General features: G+C 34.6%; 2 protein-coding genes across 7 annotated transcripts in view; one reads left to right on the forward strand and one right to left on the reverse strand.

The window, feature by feature from the left end:
• LOC148651949 (phospholipid phosphatase-related protein type 5-like) overlaps positions 1-6,327 on the forward strand; it is a 64,343-nt gene extending 58,016 nt beyond the window's left edge. For 2 of the 5 annotated variants that reach the window (XM_088598319.1, XM_088598323.1), the window contains one exon: positions 2,641-6,327. Coding sequence is in view for 4 of the 5 variants with exons in the window: in XM_088598323.1 (XP_088454449.1) it covers positions 2,641-2,670 (30 nt within the window). In the remaining variant the exon portion in view is untranslated. Of the gene's footprint in view, positions 1-1,828 lie in introns of all 5 variants that reach the window. The other 3 variants (XM_088598317.1, XM_088598320.1, XM_088598318.1) reach the window with 2 other exon arrangements.
• LOC148651950 (uncharacterized) overlaps positions 1-17,524 on the reverse strand; it is a 56,031-nt gene extending 38,507 nt beyond the window's left edge. The window contains exons 1-4 of one of the 2 annotated variants that reach the window (XM_088598315.1): positions 17,383-17,524; positions 14,567-14,628; positions 9,628-10,628; positions 6,095-6,894 (exon numbers count right to left, since the gene is read on the reverse strand). In XM_088598315.1, coding sequence (XP_088454441.1) covers positions 6,748-6,894; positions 9,628-10,628; positions 14,567-14,628; positions 17,383-17,438 — 1,266 coding nt within the window. In that variant the 5' untranslated portion in view covers positions 17,439-17,524 and the 3' untranslated portion in view covers positions 6,095-6,747. Of the gene's footprint in view, positions 1-6,094; positions 6,895-9,627; positions 10,629-14,566; positions 14,629-17,382 lie in introns of those variants that run through there. The other variant, XM_088598316.1, reaches the window with a different exon arrangement.
• Positions 17,525-20,221: the final 2,697 nt, after the last annotated feature.

The raw sequence follows: 20,221 nt of genomic DNA on the forward strand, positions 1-20,221 counted from the left end.
CTGTCCTTTTAAAATATGTGTCCATCATCATCCCTAGCAATACAGTACTTAAAGCTAGCAGTTGAAATAAAGATAAAAATTTTAGTGAAGTCAACAATGAGCCTCATTCAGGGCAAAAGTGGCTTATAGATTAAAAACTTGTTTGTTCTTGAGGTAACTAAAAAAGATAAAAGAAAATCCCCCCTGAGTGGTTTGATTTTCTCTCTCTATATAAAACATATATAGTGTTTGTGTTTCAAGTGTGTTAGCAAACTGATAGATCATCAGTTCAGTTAGATGCATTAAGGGAAACGTTTTTGATTAAGGATAACGTGTTTGAGAGCATGCAATTCATCAGAATGATACAAGCCCATGTTCCTCTCATCTGTTGTTTTCTGGTTTCAAAAAAGGCTTTTAGACAATTTGGTTTTCAAAATGCCGCAGATCACTAAGTGGATAAATAATGTTTTCTATACAGAATACTGCAGACATTCTTACAAAACAAGATCACATGCAAGTACATACATAACCATCCAGGACTTTTATTTTTCACTCATGTTTATGCAAAATAAATCATTTTAAATAATGTGTGTTGTGTAATGCAATTTCAAAATGATATAAATATTTACATTACAAGTGTTGAACATATAAAAGAATGTATGTGCACAATTATGTGTGTACAGTACATGTTATATTAAGTGGCAGGTATAAAAGTAATATTGTTATTTATCTAAATAAACATATGGGCTTTGGCACAGTATGATTCCAGTTAAGTGTGCCACATTTTTCCTTAAATTATTATATTACATGATACATTTTATGAATTAATTATTTGACACTGTATAATGGCAATATTTGTACCATCACACGATCAGCTCTGCCTTAACCAGAATACTGGAAGAGATTAATCTTATTCACAAACTTTTCTACAAATGTTTACATAAAGAACACTAATGTAGAAATATTTGTTAGTACATTAACTAGCCTTTAGTATTCAGTACTGTCAACACACACAAAAAATGAAATTCTTTGTTGAGCTGTAGTGACTCTCTTAATACCTTTGGTTGTGGAAAGTAAAACATAGCTCTATATTTGTTTGCAAAACTAGAACTGTCATATAAAGTATGATTAATGTGAAATTACAATCACTCTGACATCATAGCTTTTGTCAAATAGGAATTCCTGAAAATGGATGTCAGAAAAGAAAAAAGTGCATAAACTACTGTAAAACAGATGCTTGGAACATTCAGGGACTTTACATTCTCATCTTAATCATAACCACATAAGATGTAAAGTAATATTGAAGCGCATGTTGAAATTGAACAGCCATTCAACTTCAAAGCAGTATGTTAATTAATTAGTTAATTCACATGATAGACATGGGCAAAATTGGTTTATTTTATTGTATAAAATGGAAGGTTAACCAAAAATCAGTGAAGGAATATAAAAGACCTTGCTAACCCAGTGATCTTTATTTTTGAAGGTTTTTCGACAATTGCAGAAATGACATTACATTACAGATAAATTGTTGTGCAAAATTGCTGTTGTCAAAATTAAAATGTACCTGAAGGAGGAGGTATTCAAAAAGGACTGCTTTTGGAAGTGTACTATTCATAACATTAAACTACTGTACAGTTTGATTTCCTAATATATCTATATTAGTAAAAAACTCTTTGTACATTTGATGGTATAAATATTCAGTGATCAGAAGGACCTCAGAATCTTGAAATGTTCCCTGAAATTAATAGCTTTTGTTTCTTGTTTCAAAATGTTCATCTTTACAGGGTGGATTCAGCTTCTTTTCATAAATGCTTGATTTGCATCTCACAGGGGCCTCATTTGGTTTCAGATATGGGAGGCAGACAAGGGTTATATGGCAGTTGAACAAGATTATCAAGGTAGCAAAGATATTTCTGCCTGCAATGCATCACTGCTTCCTTTTGCTATGATGGCTCTACCAAGACAACAGTACCACCAGTCTATCAGTGGCAGGTTTGGCTGCTCAAGATCAAAGGTGCAAATCCACACACTGTGCTTTTTGCCTGCTTTATGACCACTTATAAAACTAACATGCACAGAATAAAGGCAAATAGTGTTTTTCAGACAACTGCATTTGGGAATATTATATCACCTTAACTGCAATGATGCAAACATTAAATTTTAACAGCACACTTAATAGTCTGTTCAGACTTACTGATAAATTACTCTTGTGACTGTGACTAATAAGAGTCTATCTTCAAGACAGTGGTATTTGAGTACAAAGAAAGGACATTTTTTTCTGTTCAACTCAATGGGAACAGCGACTTATGCAAAATGAATATCATGCAGAAAACATGAAAAATTAATTTCCTCAGCTGAGTTAACTACATCTGTTTTATAACAGAATGTCAAAAACCATCACTGTGAATTTCCCTACTACATCATAAAATTACCTGTGTTTTATTTTTCAATGTGCTGTATATGTATGTATACACATTATATTACATGCTGTATATGGCAGTAGTGGAAGAGAAAATACAAAAGATTTGATTTGTCTAAAACATAATGTATATTACATGTATATTTTGGTTCTTATATGTGGGTGTGCCAGGTAAACAATTCAACTAAATTTAGATTCAATTTCAATTAATGCCTGTCTAATGTTGTTTCTTTGTCCTTCAGAATCACATCGCCTTCGCTGAGGTCACATGACGTTGAAGTGGCAGTTTGTTCTACTCATTGGACATCATCGCTGTTCACTGTTCAGTCATCATAGTTGGAGTGCTATTCTAATCCTGAGATTACCTGTTCATGATCACAGTATCTTCAGCCGCATTAGTACAAAGGCTACTCAGTCCAGATGGAAAACTGCAGTATTTAAAGAGACAATACCCCCTCTTTCTCCCCTGATTTTGTACTAAATCATACATGAGGCACAGATGCCAAGAAGGTCTTGTTTTTGTGCAAACATTTAATACATTTCATACATGAACCTTGTCTTTTTGTGGCAGCATTATTGTTATTAATGGAAGCTGATTGCACTGTCTAAATGAAAAGAAGGAAGACAATCTAGGGTATTTGGCTCTTTTTATATTGATGTTTTTGATGTATTTATTAATCTTCACTCATTATTTCTGATTTTATACCATATTTGCACATTGCAATAAATTATTATCTATTACTGTCCTGTTTTTTATATATATAAAGCAATTGTTCATAGAAACATACATGGAACATTTGTGATCTATACCCTTAATGTAATTTCAGTTACATGCCCTCTTGGTATATTTCAGAAACTATCCATTGCTGTACAGTAGGTTAATAGGAAAGATTGAGATTATGTTTGTCATAAGCAAAACATTTTATCTTGAACATAGTCACTCTATACAAAATACGTCATTTAAGACACAAGTGTTTTAAAGTTCCCTAAACAAGAAAATGAAGAAGATTTGTATTTATGTTTCTGTTTGGCTACATACACAATTTATAGATCCTAAATTAGAGATGGTACATGTGAAAAGGCCATGAGGCTGTTAGGACTTAAGCCTACAGCTACAGCCTACAGCTTAATGAAGGTTTGGCTGCAGTAGACAATCAGTATTTTTTGCTTGGAGAAATCTTGAGCTGTTCTGATTGAGCCCAGGCAAACTGGAGTTCATAGGCTGTTGCAATATTCCTGCAGTACATGCAGAGTTACTCAGGGCATGTTACTGTGTCAAAAGATCTGTCCTCTAGTAATAACATTAAGGTATTTTTAACAGTTTCTGTTGTCCATGCTGCTTTTCTCTTTTATGTGTCAAATTTCATCTTTCGTTGTTGGCAGAGGATAAGCATTATTTCACTATGTATGGTACAATTTTACTTTTTATACACCTTCATAATATATAAAACAATCTATTTTGGTAAATTAAAAGTCATTATGCTGTTTAATTAGTATTACAATACATATCAACATTCCACAAAAAAGCACATTGATACATAATGCTTTCATAGGATACTGCTTTTTGTCTTCATAAGTAGAGTAGTTATTATGACTTTTTTTTAATGTCACCCTTCATATTTGGAAAGGTTTTGTTGTTTTATGTGCCGAGAGCACCAAACGTCTTCTTTCCTTATACCATTATTGTTATCCCCTACTAATAAATGATATGATCAAGGGTTTTAGACAGGTTTAGACTTTTTATAAATGTGTTCATTTTTAGATTAGAGGAAACAATTATATTCAAAACTATTTCTGTGAAATATAATTTACTCTCATCCTCATTGGTAGACTGGTCCTTAATACTGTAAGTAAATAAAATATGTTATATGTTGAGTGCTCCAAACAATTAAAGGATTACATGATAGAAATATTACTACAGAGCTACTGTAACATGAGATAGCCAGCATGAGTTGGTCAACATGTACAGTAAAGTAAGGTCACTGCTCATGGATGAACCGATAGGCTACTGAAACTAACTCAGCATGATTTGAAGTCACCAGGTGTTGCGATTTACAGGCACTCATATATAATATAATGTTCCAGTTCCCTACCTTCTTGGTCACTTTTATATCATATATGGATTTGTAGTTGTGGTGTTGTTGTAGGAGCAGTAAACAGTGACTCAGATTGTGTTACAGTAGGTGTTTTCGGAACCTGTCAGAGGTCATTAGCATGGTCAGGGATGGTACCACTCTGGAGGTAGTTCAATGCCTAATGGGATCTCACAGTGTCTTCATCAGGATGTGTCTGAATGTACCAGAAGATATAACTGAGCACTAGCTGGCCTCTTTCTTGTCTGTTTGTTGCTGAAAGGACTTGAGCATTCGTAAATTTGCATTTAATAAGATTTTCTCTCTCTGGATGTGTCTCTCAATTAAGATATTGATAGTATCTAAATAATAATAATATTATTCACTTAATAATAGGTTTTGAAATAGTCTAAAGTTTTCTGCTTTAGTTTGAGCAGTATACAGTAATATAATTAAAATTTATGTTTATATACACTAATATATTCAGTATGAATGCTACTGTTTCCACAAACATTCACAAAACTCGTTCACAGCTGGGACCTTTAGAAAACAAATGATATTATTCCCATTTTGAGCTAGTTAGGCCAAATGACATTCCCATTGTCGGTACCTTTCATGTGCTGTTTTTTTAGTCTGCACGAACAGTGAATATTTTCAATGTTTAGGTCAAGTTTTATATTTTTGTTCGTCCTTGTTTTTTTCAACGTAGGGACAGATGACAGGCCCTTGAGGATTACATCATTGTTAACATTCTGTAACCTGGTAAAAGCCAAATAAAAGGTTTTTATTTAAAAAATGACTGGCTTAAATTAACCTTAAAATAGCATTGTGAAATAAACTGTGCGATGCTTTCGTGGATGCAATACAGTTAATTTTGTATTTTTGATGAATATGTTATTCATCAAATATGCTTTGTTACTTACTGTCCTTTGAATATTATGCAATGTCAACCCCAAATTCTATTTACATTATCAGAGTAATCTGCAGAGCAGTAACATTTGTGGTTTCTAACCCATTAATGTAAACAATAGCTGACTACAGTGCTGAGGCTTCATAATAACTCCCCAGAGAGGCACAAATCATAGAATATCATCAAAGAATATTATCACTTTAATTAAACTTCTCTCGACAGGAGGTGATTAGATTAAGAATATAACTTGCACCTTTAACCAAGCTGATTTCTACTCTCAATATCTTCTGAGCTGCTTCACAATAGCCAGAATAATTAACAATATCCTAAAAATTAAATGCATCATTCCCCCTTCTTGCTCCTTTTCCCTTTTAGAACCATGTACATTACATGATAATTACTATGATTGTGACTATGAGTAATAGAATCAATAAGAATTTTTGCATGAAAATCACTTGCTTGCTTTGTGGTTTTCTGCATTTGAATTAAGCGTACTTCAGCACCTGTTATTTTAAGTGATAAGTGTGTTAATGCTGAGATTTGATGGCAGTTTATGACTTTAAGCAGCTTTCTGGGCTCTAATCTTTGAATAAAATGTTTATTTTTCCATGGAATTTTATATTACAGCCGCTGAACCAGAATTTGCTTGTATCACAGATATTAATGGACTAATATATGTTAGTAATATATTAATGGATTAATGTATCACATCTGTTTAAAGAATCAAGGAAATGGCTTTATTGATTTATTTTGCATTATTTAAACCTTTACAGTATCATCTGGATAGCCAATGATTTTGTAACTCTGTTGTTAAAATTCTGGATTTCACATTGTTGTACAATTATTACATATATTCTTTCCTTTGTTAATTTAAGAAGTCATTACCTTTTACACTGTAGAAAATTACATCGTCTGAAGATTTCTTTGAATAAAAAATCTAGAAGAAATTGTGTACGTTGTCTATAGGTATTAGTGTTAATATCAACATTATCAGTAAATAGGAAGATAAACTATACTTGCACAATAAAGTTAACAAAACTACACCATAATATTTTATCAAGTTGTGTGAGTTTAATTGCAGAGGGATCTTTCAATTTCAAGCTATTTCTTTGTGTTCCCTTATTAGCCCTAGTCAATCCTAGTTTATTAACATATATATATAGGCCTTGCTATACAGAAATATGATTATTTATAAAAATTAATATATCTGATTACACTAAACATCATAGTAAAAAAAAAAAAGATATAACCAAAAAGCAGAATATTCCATTATAGTGATATTTTAGAGTTTATCATTTAGTGGTAGTTTAAAATCTACAGCAATTTCAATAAAGGAATTTCCTTAAAAGGTAAGTAAAAGTAATTAACTAGTGAATTGGACTTCTTGCTGTAGAGGCTTGATTCATCCTCTCTCTAATAACCTGGAGAATAAGTGGCACTGTGACACAATCCTTTGGCATCTCAGGCTCTGCAGCAGTCTGGTAACGCTGGGAGTCTGGCTCACAAAATCTCTCCTGTCGTAAATCAAACAAGAAGAAAAGGGACCAGGTATCAGAAACCAGGGACAAAAGTTAATTTCCTCCCTTGACGGAAGAACTTTTTTAGAGAAGGAGAGAACCCTTTTTTCAAATGTGAACTGCATTTGATTCCACAGATTATTTTTTTTTAATTGACTTCTTTTTCTGCAGGGGAAAAAGGCTCATCACGGAATACCCTGGGTGGAAAGTGAAGCCTCAGAGGGAAATGAATAGTATTGTGAAGCATTTTAAAAATGTCATTTCCCTGCAAGCTAGTAATTGATTACCCTGGACCCTAGTTTATTTAGAATTGCTTTCTTCAAGGCTTTCCGATTTCATTTGTGAGCGAGAAAAGATCCCTTATGAAAAATACCAAAAAACAGAAAGTATTTGTAAGTAATTTCTCTTTGTAACCAATGGGGCTGATCAGCAGGGAGTATTCTGTAACAGCCACAAGTTGATAGAGTGCATGGTCACTGTTGGAAGTAATACAAGCTGTACTGTACATCTGTGATGCATGCTTTGCATCAGGTTGCCGAAGCGGTCTTGTGATATTCTGTGTAATTCCTGTCTTAGAGCCTGGCCAAGCACGTGCCTGTTCACTGGTCTCTAAATCCCTAAACTCCAGATGTCATCCCTGCCCATCCTCACCATCATTTACATTTTCTAGTCAATGCTGGGAAGCAATAAAAAGGTAAACAAAACATTAGTACAGTATATAATACAGTTCAAGTACGTAGCCACTAAGTGACACGCCCAAAGAAGGCTCCACAGCCAAAATGTTGTGTTTTTTTTCCTCTCTTTTCAGCATGGAATAAACCTTTACTTACTCCATTAGTATATAATGTTCAATTTAACTCAAGGAATAATAGCAAGGCTGGGTTTAGGGGATTGTTTCCAGTCTTGGTTACCATATTACAAAAATGTACTGTTGCTCTTGAATCAGTCCAGAGAAAAGCAAACAGGGGCTTAGATGACTATTCTACACTGACAGACTAAAACAACTGAATATTTTGCCTTGAAGAGAGAAAACTAGGAGGGGAGCTGAGCCAAATGTCAACTCGGCACACTGCTTCAGAATCAAAATGAAAACACGACCCAGAGGACACGAGAAAACTGATTGGAAATGCATTTTAAATGAGAACAGGAAGTACTTTACATACATAAAATGTTGTGATAGCCTTCTCTCAAGAGGCAGCTGCATGAGATTCTTAAATTATCTTCTACTACTAAATGTATTAACTGTTGCATTCTCATCTCACAAGAAAGCCATTGTTACACAAGCAGCATGGAGATGTATATTGTCCCGCTGTAACACTTGTTACATTAATATGAGCCTACAGGAAGGGCAGTAAGTGAGATCGCATGTTTAATGTAGAACCCTGCAGTCAGGTTACCATAAATCACTACTTGGGGATCGTCTGTATTGACGAGATATACTGTATCTGCCCAGACCCTTAAACTTAGACCCCCCCCCCCAATCACTTGACTTGTGACTTGTGGTCTTCCAGATCGTGGCCTGTAATTCATGGTCTGTGTTGGGCTGTAATATCTTGACAAGTTAGAAATAGCTGGTTGTGAACACTCCCGACAGTGAGTGACAGTGCATGCACTTAGTCTAGCATCCAACATGCTGATAATATAAAGGCATGGATCTTTTGATAACAGGGATATGTTGTTTCCTTTCTGTGTTTTGCTTTGTCTGTTTACATTTTACATCCGTCTTAAAAATCAGGAGCTTAAATCATTTTATGATCTGTGCTTAAACAATTCTCAAACTATGGGATGTAGTGTTTATGCAACAAATGCCACTCAATTGAATTGTGGTCATTATTTATCAATAAATCAAAATGATCCAAAATATATTTGTTCTTTATATATATAAGGTATATTTAATAACATTTAGTATCCAAGGATTTTTACTTGAGTTGCTGATTGTTATAAGTGTTGCACTGACAATATCAACTTATAAAGAACGTTTTTTTTTCCCAAAAGACACTTATTCTTCCATTAATCACGTAATACATTTCTAATCTATGCAAAATCTCCAAAGGGTTTTAAATGGAGAATGACAGCTTGTATTTTACACTCTGCTAATCATACCCTGATCTCAGCTGCACTGGGGGGAGTGTCTGTTTGTTCAAGAAGAAATGGAGTCCAGGATAGATTTATGAAAGTGCCTGTGCACAGAGCTTGAGAGCTTGATTTTTTTTACTTTATAGCCTTCTATATAGTATACTGCTTGTACATGTATATCAGACCAATAGTATTCATTGTTCCTATATACTGTACCTAATCAATATCAGCCCAAATTTACTTTTTAGGTATGAATCTGCTGAAGAATTCCACCTTTTGATTAGGAAAGCATGAAGCTTACTTTAGAGGTCATAGAAAGTACAAATACCATAAAATATGTGCATGTGAAGAAATACACACAAAGAATTGTTTTTAAAGAATATTTAAATGACTCCCAATGAGAATTAGTTACAGACTATCCGAGGTGTTCCTTCATCTGTGAGTTTAGTGCGTTATACAGTACCTTGTGATCCATATTTACTGTATGTCGCATGCATGGACCATTGGGAAATATCACTGTTGACATTCACACTGACCTACTGCTTTCATGTTCTCCTTCTTGTGGTTCAGTAATAAATAGAAAAGTTGCAGTTTATTCAAGTGTGCCTGTGCTCTGTCAGGTTCTATGTCAATGCACAAGAAACATATGCTTACCATAGCCTCAGGTCTCTGTTTTCCACTGCCAATGGTTTGTTCTGAGAATCTCGCTGTGTCCCTTTGAACTCTCCTCCAGGGTATTTCAATCACTTGTTGATTCTGTTGGTATGACATGTTTCTCCCTCTTTGCCTGGTGGAATGCTGGCCTTTGTTTGGATGACATCTCTTAATCACTACCCTTTGCAAAGAAGAAGGCATGCACTGTAAGTTGTGCTGAGCCATGGCCTGCACTAAAAAACCCAAACAGCAATTTGGACTGCAGCAACTTGAGGTTCCAGGGTCCAACGGGTGCTGTATGTGGTTGATCTTTATTTGGTCACCTACATTAAAATTATTTCCAAGAATCATGGAACTGCAGCTTTGTGAAGTATTGCTTAGTGCTCTTATTTCATCAGATATGCTGCTTCCTGATGCAGACTTTAGCATGGCATGGTCAGCACAAAAATTATTGTGATTAAAGTCCTGAAGTGTGGTTGGTACCGTTTCTTTTGGATACACTGCTGAAAATCCCTGAAATACACAATCGGTATAGGTGAGATGGTGTGATGTTACTTTGGCATCTTTTTCTTTGCTGATAGCAGTTTGCATAGCTTTCTGGGTAAATGGGGTTGATAAGCTACCATGTGTCAGAGATAGGATCTGCTTAATCTCTGAAAATTTGAAGGAAGTATCACTGGGGTTCCTGCACCTGTGTGCCCTTCTTGGCTCAGTGTTTGTTGGAAGGAATGAATCTATTCTAATTGCAGTGTTGGGTGTGCTCTGTAACTGTTTGTCTTGGTGAACATTGAGAGCTCTTGTGGAGCAGCTTTCAAATGAGAAACACTTGGCAGACAATTGTCTTGTTGCTTGTAGATCTTCTTTAAGAGGCCCATCTTGGACGTATGATGACAGAGGCTCAACCAGTAAATGAGATGATACAACAATATTGTTCTCATCTAGGCTTCTGCATTTTTGTGTCCGTACCGATTTAACTTCTGGGATTCCAAGAAATTCAGTATCTGAAATAAAATTAAAAATACAAAATGTTTCTTTACTAAAAAGGAAAAATAAATTATAGTAATGCAGCTATAGTTTCTAGTTGGAAGCTTTTCTGTATAAATGAGGTTATATTATTTTCACAAGCACTTAGACTTATAATTGTTTACTTAGCATACAAAACAACCTTCCGATAAAATAAGCTGAACCCACATTTATGACATTTATTATTGTGACAAACACCACTGAAATATTTCAGTCTTAGATTTCTCCAGATCATGAACTGAGAAAGAGATTTTGAAAACAGGGCCAATTCCAGATTCATACAACTTCAAAATGAAATAATGAAAAATTGAGAAGAATAAATGTAAATGTCTATTATGGACTGAATGCAAAGTCTATGTCCATAACATATACAAATACACACGTACAGTACATGTATATATTTTTTATATTCCATGCCCTGGTTGTGCTCTTAATCATCACAGAACAAAATATTTCCTGAGAGGATGTACTTCTTTTTCAGCTTGGCTGTGTTACAAAGCAAGCACATTAGAATTGCTGAGCCTGCTTAGTTGTGTCAAGGCTATGATTAATCAGAAGCAATAACTATAAATGTCTGATCCAACTACACCCCCGCAAAAGCAGATCAATAATGTACTTCCAGCAGCCTTCTCTAGTATTGACCCTGACTGCTAAATTAAAGAAAAAAAAGAAAAGAAACAGAAAGAATCACTTGGGTAATGAGCATGTACAATTTTAGCATGAATAATGAGAATTTACAATTGGGCTTTTAAAGCTATGCATATATTCTGATTTCACTGTAGTGTCACAATTCTTCAGATTGGACTTAAAATGTACTTGATCTTTGACACAAGCTTGTTTTGGTCACAAATTCAATGTCATTTTCAGCCACAAAGTAAATTAAAGTAATGACTGACGTTTCAGAGTAATCTGACTGCCTGAGAGAAAAGAGACAAAATTCAAATTGGTTCCATATGTAATGTACTATATGCTCTTTACGTATAATTTACAAAGAAAGTAAATGCATAAGAATATTAATGAATGTGCCATTTGCAAAAAAAAAAGTTAATTCTGTTTATAAATTGTGCTTTGTAGGTGAAATACATTTACAGTACATGCAGTACAAAATTCATATTTCTGTTGTCTGAGAGTCAAGGTGAATCAATTTAAAAAGACATGGCAGCTACATCAATTCCAGTCCAGTTTTTTTCTAGTGCGTAATAATAATACATTCCTTGGTCTTGAATTATACAGGGAAACATTTTGAACAAGAAGTGAAACTGTTGCTGCTAATGTTGTGATATAATAAGTACAGTAGCTGTATAACAAAAGTATTCCATTTATGGATGAACAAATAAAGAAAAATATTTTGAAAATCAAAACCTTTGTACCTCATTTACATTACTCTATATCATATCAGTGTCAGATACTGTACTTTAGACTGTGCACAGAATTAGTTCAGAATTAAGTTAAGGTTTTTTATTTTTTTTTATCCCGCTAGTATACTGTAGGACATTTCTTTAAGGGTTTCTGTCCAGTCTTATGAGAAAGGACAGCTTAATTTGGAAGGACGCATAACACTTGTAAAATATGAGTGGGTCAATACAATACATTGTGGTCAGCTGTGAAATGGACACTTACTAGATCTTAGCCTAAATATGACTTTGTGGACGTATCCAGGGTTAATTCCTGTGAAAAACATCCTAGCAGATCTACTTCATAGGATTTTCTCATTCACAGTCAGCCAGCAATAGGCTTCAGTCTTGTAAACCAGAGTTGTGCTATCTCATTCATAGAATTTGAAAGCATACTGCTTCTTTGCACAAGGAAGAAAGAGGAGGCCACAAAGAATTTATCCTTCTCATTTTGTGTTAGTTTTATGGGAGGTTCAAGAATGAAGAGGAGTTGTTTTTTTAAAGTAGATGCTTGCTTTCTTCTGACTATTTGCACATTTTGATATTTTTTCTTGACCTGAGCCACTTCAGACAGCAGCTCCCATTTTGTACAAAATATCTTTTGCGTATCATTTTTGGGTAATGCATTTTAATCAATCAACCAATCCATCCTTTTGTTATGGATTCTTGTTTGCCACTCTTCATCCCAGCTCTTTATAGAGATGACAATATTGCACAGCAACAGCAAACCAAGTGAAGGGGAGGAAAACAAACTCCCAGTGGGGGAAAAACCTCTAGAGTCCCAGGCCTGATGGTTGCCTTCCTCCAGGCAATGAGCTTGTAGTACATGAATCAAAAAAATAATTTAAATCATCTATGGCATAGATCTTACCAAATTGTAAGAATTCTTTGAACAAGAAACAACTAATGGTTAATTGGTTAATAAGTACTAAATGGAATCTGAGCTACATTACCTACAATCACTACTGCTTTTAACTTACATCAGTTATCTGGATTCTGGTCTACTTAAACTACTCAATTTAAGAAACTATATTAAAGGGAGAACAGGATGCATTTCTGTACTCAAAGAGTGAGAATGTGGACAAAGTACAGTATTTATTGAAGTTGGGACCCTGGATTCTTTCAAGAAACTCTTGGATAAGATATTTGGATCTATTTACTACTGACTAACAAACAGGCTAAATATTACAAATACCCTCCTCTCATTTGTAATTATTCCTATATTTGTTTTTGTTATATTCACATTTATGCATTACCAGTATAACGTGTATTGCAGTAGAGTATATTATAAAAATGTTTTTTAATAACAGAAAAATAAAGATTAGAATGATTTCTTGGTAGTTAATGGAAAAGGATTTAAGCTTATAGGCAGAGAGCAGCGTAATCTAAATGTATTCTTTTTGAAACTGGAAGTCATAGTGTTGAAATACATCAAGGAATTATTTTCCTTGAATTTGATGCATAACATATCTCAAGAGATGTTTTGCAGAAATGTAACGTACTGTATAACAAAGGGAAAATAGGAATATAAAATAAGATTTTTTGTGCATAGAGTTGAAATAGTGTACACAGAAATAATACGAGGTCTGCATTGTGCTTCAGTGCACATTGCCAGATTTTATGGTTTGGCTTCACAATAGCTAAAGTGAAGAAAATCAAGAAAACTTTTCTGGCATCAAACCCAAATCCACCAGCTGCTGACTCAAAGTAACAAATCTTTTGAGCATACACTGGCAGAGAAAGATACTCTCAAGAATGCTAAATAGATATTTGAAGAACAAACCCTGCGAAGTATTTGTAATATGAGAAGATAACCACTGACGATCACATGAACTCTGGAATATGTAACCTCTAAGGAGATATGTATGTACTGTTTCTATTTTAGCAGGAAAAGATACCTTTGGGTATTTTTGATACATATTTTTTAAGAAGAAATGACACTACAACTAACGTAATTTTTTGTGTTCCACAAAAAGTCATGGAAAATCCTGTGCCACAAAGCAGTAGCTGGAAGGGCTGGTGCTATTTCCCAGAATGGTACCATTTGCTGAAGATACCACTGGTAAATGATTAGCTTGTTCTCACAGCAGTCAACTGCAGCAGTGTATTTTATCATGCAATGCATCATCAGGCTGAGGAGCAAGGTACAAGGAAATAAAAATAAATGGGTGAGCGTACACACACAAGGTTAGCAATCAATATCTGATTGCACAGTTCTTTTTAAGGGACCATCAGGCACAAACATTAACCCTGAAAATGGGTAGTGGTTAATCTCAAGTGAATCTGTTGCTTTATACAACAGTAATTCCTTTTTTTTTTTTATCTGCAAACGTTGAATAGAATACAAGCCCTTAGTCAGGAATGAAAATATTTACATTCTTTACTTCATGTGTTAGGAATTAGATTAGGATTAGGAAGGAAAGGAACAGATATGGCCGGTGCTTTAATTTTATATGGATGTACCATACTTTGAAAGAGCAACACATTTCTAACATATGAGTGAGCTTGATCTGTTGACTTACCCACTGCATCTTCCACATCACATACCTTCCAACCTGTGTATCGACATTCCTTTTCTTCAATTCTGGAAACAAAATTTGAAACATTTTCTCAGGAATGTTAAAAAGCAGAGATTTATACCATGTATGTATGCAAATAATTTATTTGTAAACCATATTCATCAAGCCTTACGACCCATAGAAAAATGAATATTTTAAAGAGATTATTAATAAGATAGAGAGATAAGACTTTATTGATCCCGAAGGGAAACGGAGGTGTTACAGCAGCCCAGCCCAAGATAAGCAAAGACATCACAACAGACGAAAAATTAAAATACGTACAGTAATACAAAATAAATTAAAAACATTATTGCTATTAATAATAATAATAATAATAATAATAATAATAATAATAATAATAATATTGGGTTATTATAACAATAATAATACAATATTGTATTAACATGAATGAGAATATTGGTGAACTAAGCCATGATTGATAGCATTATAGCACTATGACCAGCCTCTGCAGTCTTAATTAGTTAATCCCTGAAGCTGTGTCACTGGTATAAGTACACAACCACACATCCAGGGGTTTCCAGCACCATACCTCTTTTAATAATCAACAGCTTAAAGTTGTTCGTCTGAATTTGTAGTTTCCGTATCCTTAAACAACCAACAAATCTATGTTTCACTTCTGTCACTTTTTAGTCACATTTCTGACTAACACAATTAATCCTGTAAAACGCATTTTTAATACAGTATGCTACAGATCATGTGCCATAAACTTTGCTTAAAAAGTCTCATATACCCCAGCTCAGGAGAAACTCAGAACTTTCATAGAGTGTGTACGCAGAACACAAGGGGCAACTCACTTGTTTTTCATAATTCAGTCCAATTAAACGTCTTCCTTTAATGAAACATTTTCACTTGCATTAACATTTCAAAAAATGTGTTCCCCTTTTTTCTGCCTAACTACTACAAATTAGACAATCTGCAACAGATAAACCCATTCCATCACATCAATTTAAAATCTGAGGATTATTTTATCAATTTAAAGCTGGCAATGGCTAAACCCTGCAGCTTTATCAGGAAGGGACATAAAATTTAAACCCTAACTGAATTTGTTGCACGAGTCGGTACCACGATACTTTATACTGTATAGTAGGTGAAGTCGGGATTACTCAGTAAGTTTTAGATGTAACTTAAAATGCCAATGCATTCAATGCAAACTTGAATATTTGAAAAGCATAAGCAGTTTCCCTTAAGCAATGCAATGTATAGAGACACCTAAGCAAAATAATTGAGGATAAGATTGAAATAATGCTTTTCCTAAATTTCATTTCTGCTCTAAAACACAGCCATTCCATCAAACACCTTCTATGTTTTCTAGAAAATTCTAACCCTAACCCTAGCTTTGGGTTTGGCAGGTTAGGGTTAGGGATCAGATTTTCTTCAAAGAAGTAATGCAGCCTTTCCACTCTTTTGAGTGGGAAATATAACCCAAGACATCAACATATTAGTTTGAAAAGACTCAGCAACCTTGCCTAATCAAATAAATTGTATCAACTATGGTACAATTTTATTGTTTGACAAGCATTCTGTAATTGAAAAATATGTGTTGAATGGTGCTCTATTGAGTATGGTTTTAGGGTTAAGAGTCAGGAATACCCAATAAATGTGAGCTGTATCTGTTAAAATGCCAGTGCATTCAATGCCAAATGCAACAGTTTGGGGCAATGCAGTGTATGGAACCATGCAGAATATGCAAGAAAAAAAAAGTGAACATTACATTGAAATATTGCTTTTCCTAAATTTAATTTCTGCCCTAAAACACAGCCATGGCATCAAAAATCCTCTATGTTTTCAAACAATCCTAACCCTAACCCTAGCTTTGGGTTTGGCAGGTTAAATAAATAATAAATAATATCACTTTATTAACCCTTTACAATTTCTTGCATTAATAATTATCTTTTCGCATACCCCAGCTTGCTCTCCATGAGACACACAGATATGGAGAGAGCCTGGGGTCAGAGCGCAGGGTCTGCCATTGTACGGCGCCCCTGGAGCAGTTTGGGTTAAGGGCCTTGCTCATGGTGCTACATAACTCTCGTTCTGGAATGTATTACTACAGCTAAAATTAAACAAAAAAAGCACATTGTGAAACACCTGATGAAGGCTCCACAGCCAAAATGTTGTGTTTTCTCTTTTTTTTTTCAGCATGGAATAAACCTATTACTTGTTCCTTTGCAGCCTATGCATGCTGACGCAGCTACCCACCTGAACTACATTGTGAAATACATTACAGCTTCATGAGCCGTCAAAATGGGTGCTACTCTCAGGTATACTGTAAATACAATGTACAAAACAATTTTCAAGGAATAATACCCTCATTAAGGTTTCGAAGATCCTCAATTTATGTTAAGAAACATAAATAAAACTGTATCCTTATGGCTTGATTTTTCTACCTTAATGTTTTCCATTACGTTTACCAGATGCCAGTCTGGGCATTAAACAGAAAAGTCCACAGATAGAATAGATATGGCAGAACTTACTGTTTAGCTGTTCATAACTTAGAAAATACACATTTTTAATGACTAAAATCAACAGCATTAATCAATAAAACAAACTTTTTCCATGTCCTTGGTTTGTGACAGATGCATCCCTCCAGGCAGAGAGAAAGCTACTGTACAACACAGTAAACTGCAACAGAAAGAGTAAAAAATGGTTTATATGGGACTTGGATTTATTCACTGCTAGAGCACTATGTGAAGGAGAAATGAAGTACCCACATTTCTTTACAAAGTTAAAAAAGGAAGAAAAACATAGAATGGGATTACCTGCTAACTGCTGGTTTTGACTTTCTTCGATATTGCCTGTCCTTAATATTGCTCATTCTTTGAAACACTCAGCTAAGAGTAGCAACAGCTACTCAGACACATAAGCAAGCCATGATGTTGACATACAATATTGATGCTGGTCACTCCCTCGTAATTATAATACACAACAGTAACCAGGAACAGTATTTGCTTAATTAAGGAGACCGGCTTAAAATAGCCTGGGACAAAGGAAGTTATCCAGCCCTTTCTTGTTGTGGAATCTGATGGATGGATGAGAAACTTGAAAATACCGTCAACCAAACTAGACGGGCCAAAAAGCCTTCTCTTGTTTTCATCTTGATTGTGCTCTTGTATTTAGAGGCTTTTCCATAGTTCAAATGCAGAATAAATATTTGAGCCAATGCAAAAAAAATAAAGCTTAAAAGTGAAAATTAATTTAAAACAATAGCTTTCACTTTTCTAAAGCTTTTGAAGACAAAGTACAGGAAAACGATAAATGAAAACCTTCCTCAATGTCTGGCAAAGGTTTGCTTTTCTCATCTTTAGAATGCGGCATTGACTATATTTTCATGCCAAACCATATAACTCATTTTTCAAAAACTTACAATCTGAGGACAAGATCAAAGTGAAGATAAGCCCTATAATAGTTTTCTGCAATTTTATTACATTAGTACAATTCAAGAGTTTCCTGCTACCCATTCGTTGATGGAAAAGTCAATATCAGGATTATGCTCTATTTATATATCCAATCATGCTTTAGGTTCATGCACCTAGGGTTTCTAAAGTGCACATTTCTTTAATAGTTTAAAATGTACAGTATAAGCAATAAAACCAGATATTGTTACCATGAGAAGTGAGCATTCAAACAATTTTCAGTAACACATAAAGTAGTACTTTTACATTCCCAAAGTATCCCAAACCAGGCAAAGGAACAGTTACTATTCTTTATTTCTTTTATACAGTACATGTTTCTTTCTCCTTTTACAGGTACACAAATTCATGGAAATGGAAATAACCCAACAGGAGCAGTGTCCATGTCATTACAGACTCTGAATACTTCAAAGACTAGTAACTTTTCTTACAGGTTGTGTGCGCGCACACACACACAAAACAAATTGTACTTATCCTTCAAACATTTGCCTTCAGGCAAAAACAAACAAGGTTCTCATTTTTTTCTAAAAAAAAAAATCATACAGCCATACTGTACTCAAGATACTACAACCAGAAGCACAGTTGTGTTCAACAACACTTTAAGAGTCATTCTGGGCTGGAGAATTGGATGTACAATACTACAAAGAGAGGGAAGGGCAACTTAAAGAGGGGACTATATCATATTTTGTACTAGAATGATGCTTTTTTTTTTTAAACTTCTTTCCAGCAAAGTCTGTCATGGTTTCTACTGACAGTCAGGGCATTTATTGTAGCACAGAACTGGGGCAAAGGGGTCTTGTAGACCACTCTCTGGCCATTGTCCTGCAGTCTCTTTACCTCAGTCAAAGGCTCTAAGCTCTCAATACTCCTGAAACCTCCTACCTCTTGCTGGAGCGCATCCACTCCTTTATACCCATAAAATGCCCAATGGAAAATCCAAGGTCATGCTTAAGGAGGAAATCAGTGAGAAGGAAACAACTGCTTGAATATAATCCAAATACAAATAAACACATCAGATTCCACATAACATTAGGCAGAGGAGAACTCCTTTTATGATCAGGACTAATCAATTTCAGCTCTTCCACTTAGACAGGTTAATGGCCATCATGCTTGTCCTTGATACAGAAGCTCCCTGCAGCCCACAGGGTTCAATCCACTCCAACTCTTACAATACACCCAGACATTGCAGGGAAAAAATGGCAACTAGTTAACCAGGCAAAACACCTGCCTAGTTACCCTGTTCCATACCTCAAACTACATGCCTAGAGAGGTCACTATACAAACATTACTAATTGATGACCTTCCCCCCCCCCATGTGAGAATGTGACTTTTAAACACTTCACCAATCATCTCATTAATTAACTAATCACCACCCAGTGAGACTATTTACAGAATATAAAAGTCGGCTGATGAAACAGCTCCCTCAAATGTTCCAGTGGTTCTCAGGTGAAAAGAACTGGAAAGCAGTCTAAATGAAAAACATGTAACCATATTTTTTCCCCTAGCAATAACCAGCCAATGTTTTGCAAAAAGTATGACTTTGAAAATACTGTCAAAAAAAGAAAAAACTGCAAAACACAAAGTTATATCTAATATATTCAAACAGATTAAATGATTGACTTCAGATACTTAAGTCAACAAAGAATGAGTTTAGAGAGCATCTTGGATCAAGGAGACAGCCTTTATCTTATCACTTCGGTTTAATGTGTTTTGACTTAACTGTTTCATGCCACAAGGGCATTCAAAGATTCTTATGCAGTGTAATTCTAGCATAAATGATATGCTGTATCTAGAGCTTATTCTCAGGAAAAGCTTATATATATATAGTATATTGATGTGACATTATTAAAATTAAATGTAACAATTAAGAGATTGAGAGTATTATGATAGAAAGCTTCAAAAAAGTAAAACATTAGAAACAAAAACTTAGAGATTCGGAGTATCATGACAGCAAGCTTTAAAGAAACGAAATTAAAACTGTACACATCTGAAAAGGCATTGTATCAGTAAATTAAATAGCAAAACAAACTATGCCATAGAGTAAATAACATCTAACTCTACCTCAAGAGAAGTACGATTTTTTACTTACAGTACAAGATATTTCAAGCCAAAGGTAGTCTTAACACACATGAACCGATCCTTTACCTTAGGAGGTGAAGAATCGATTTCAGACCAATTTGAAAACCAC

This window comes from Lepisosteus platostomus, chromosome 11 (assembly GCF_059453375.1).
Source record: "Lepisosteus platostomus isolate fLepPlt1 chromosome 11, fLepPlt1.hap1, whole genome shotgun sequence".
Taxonomy (NCBI): Eukaryota; Metazoa; Chordata; class Actinopteri; order Semionotiformes; family Lepisosteidae; genus Lepisosteus; species Lepisosteus platostomus.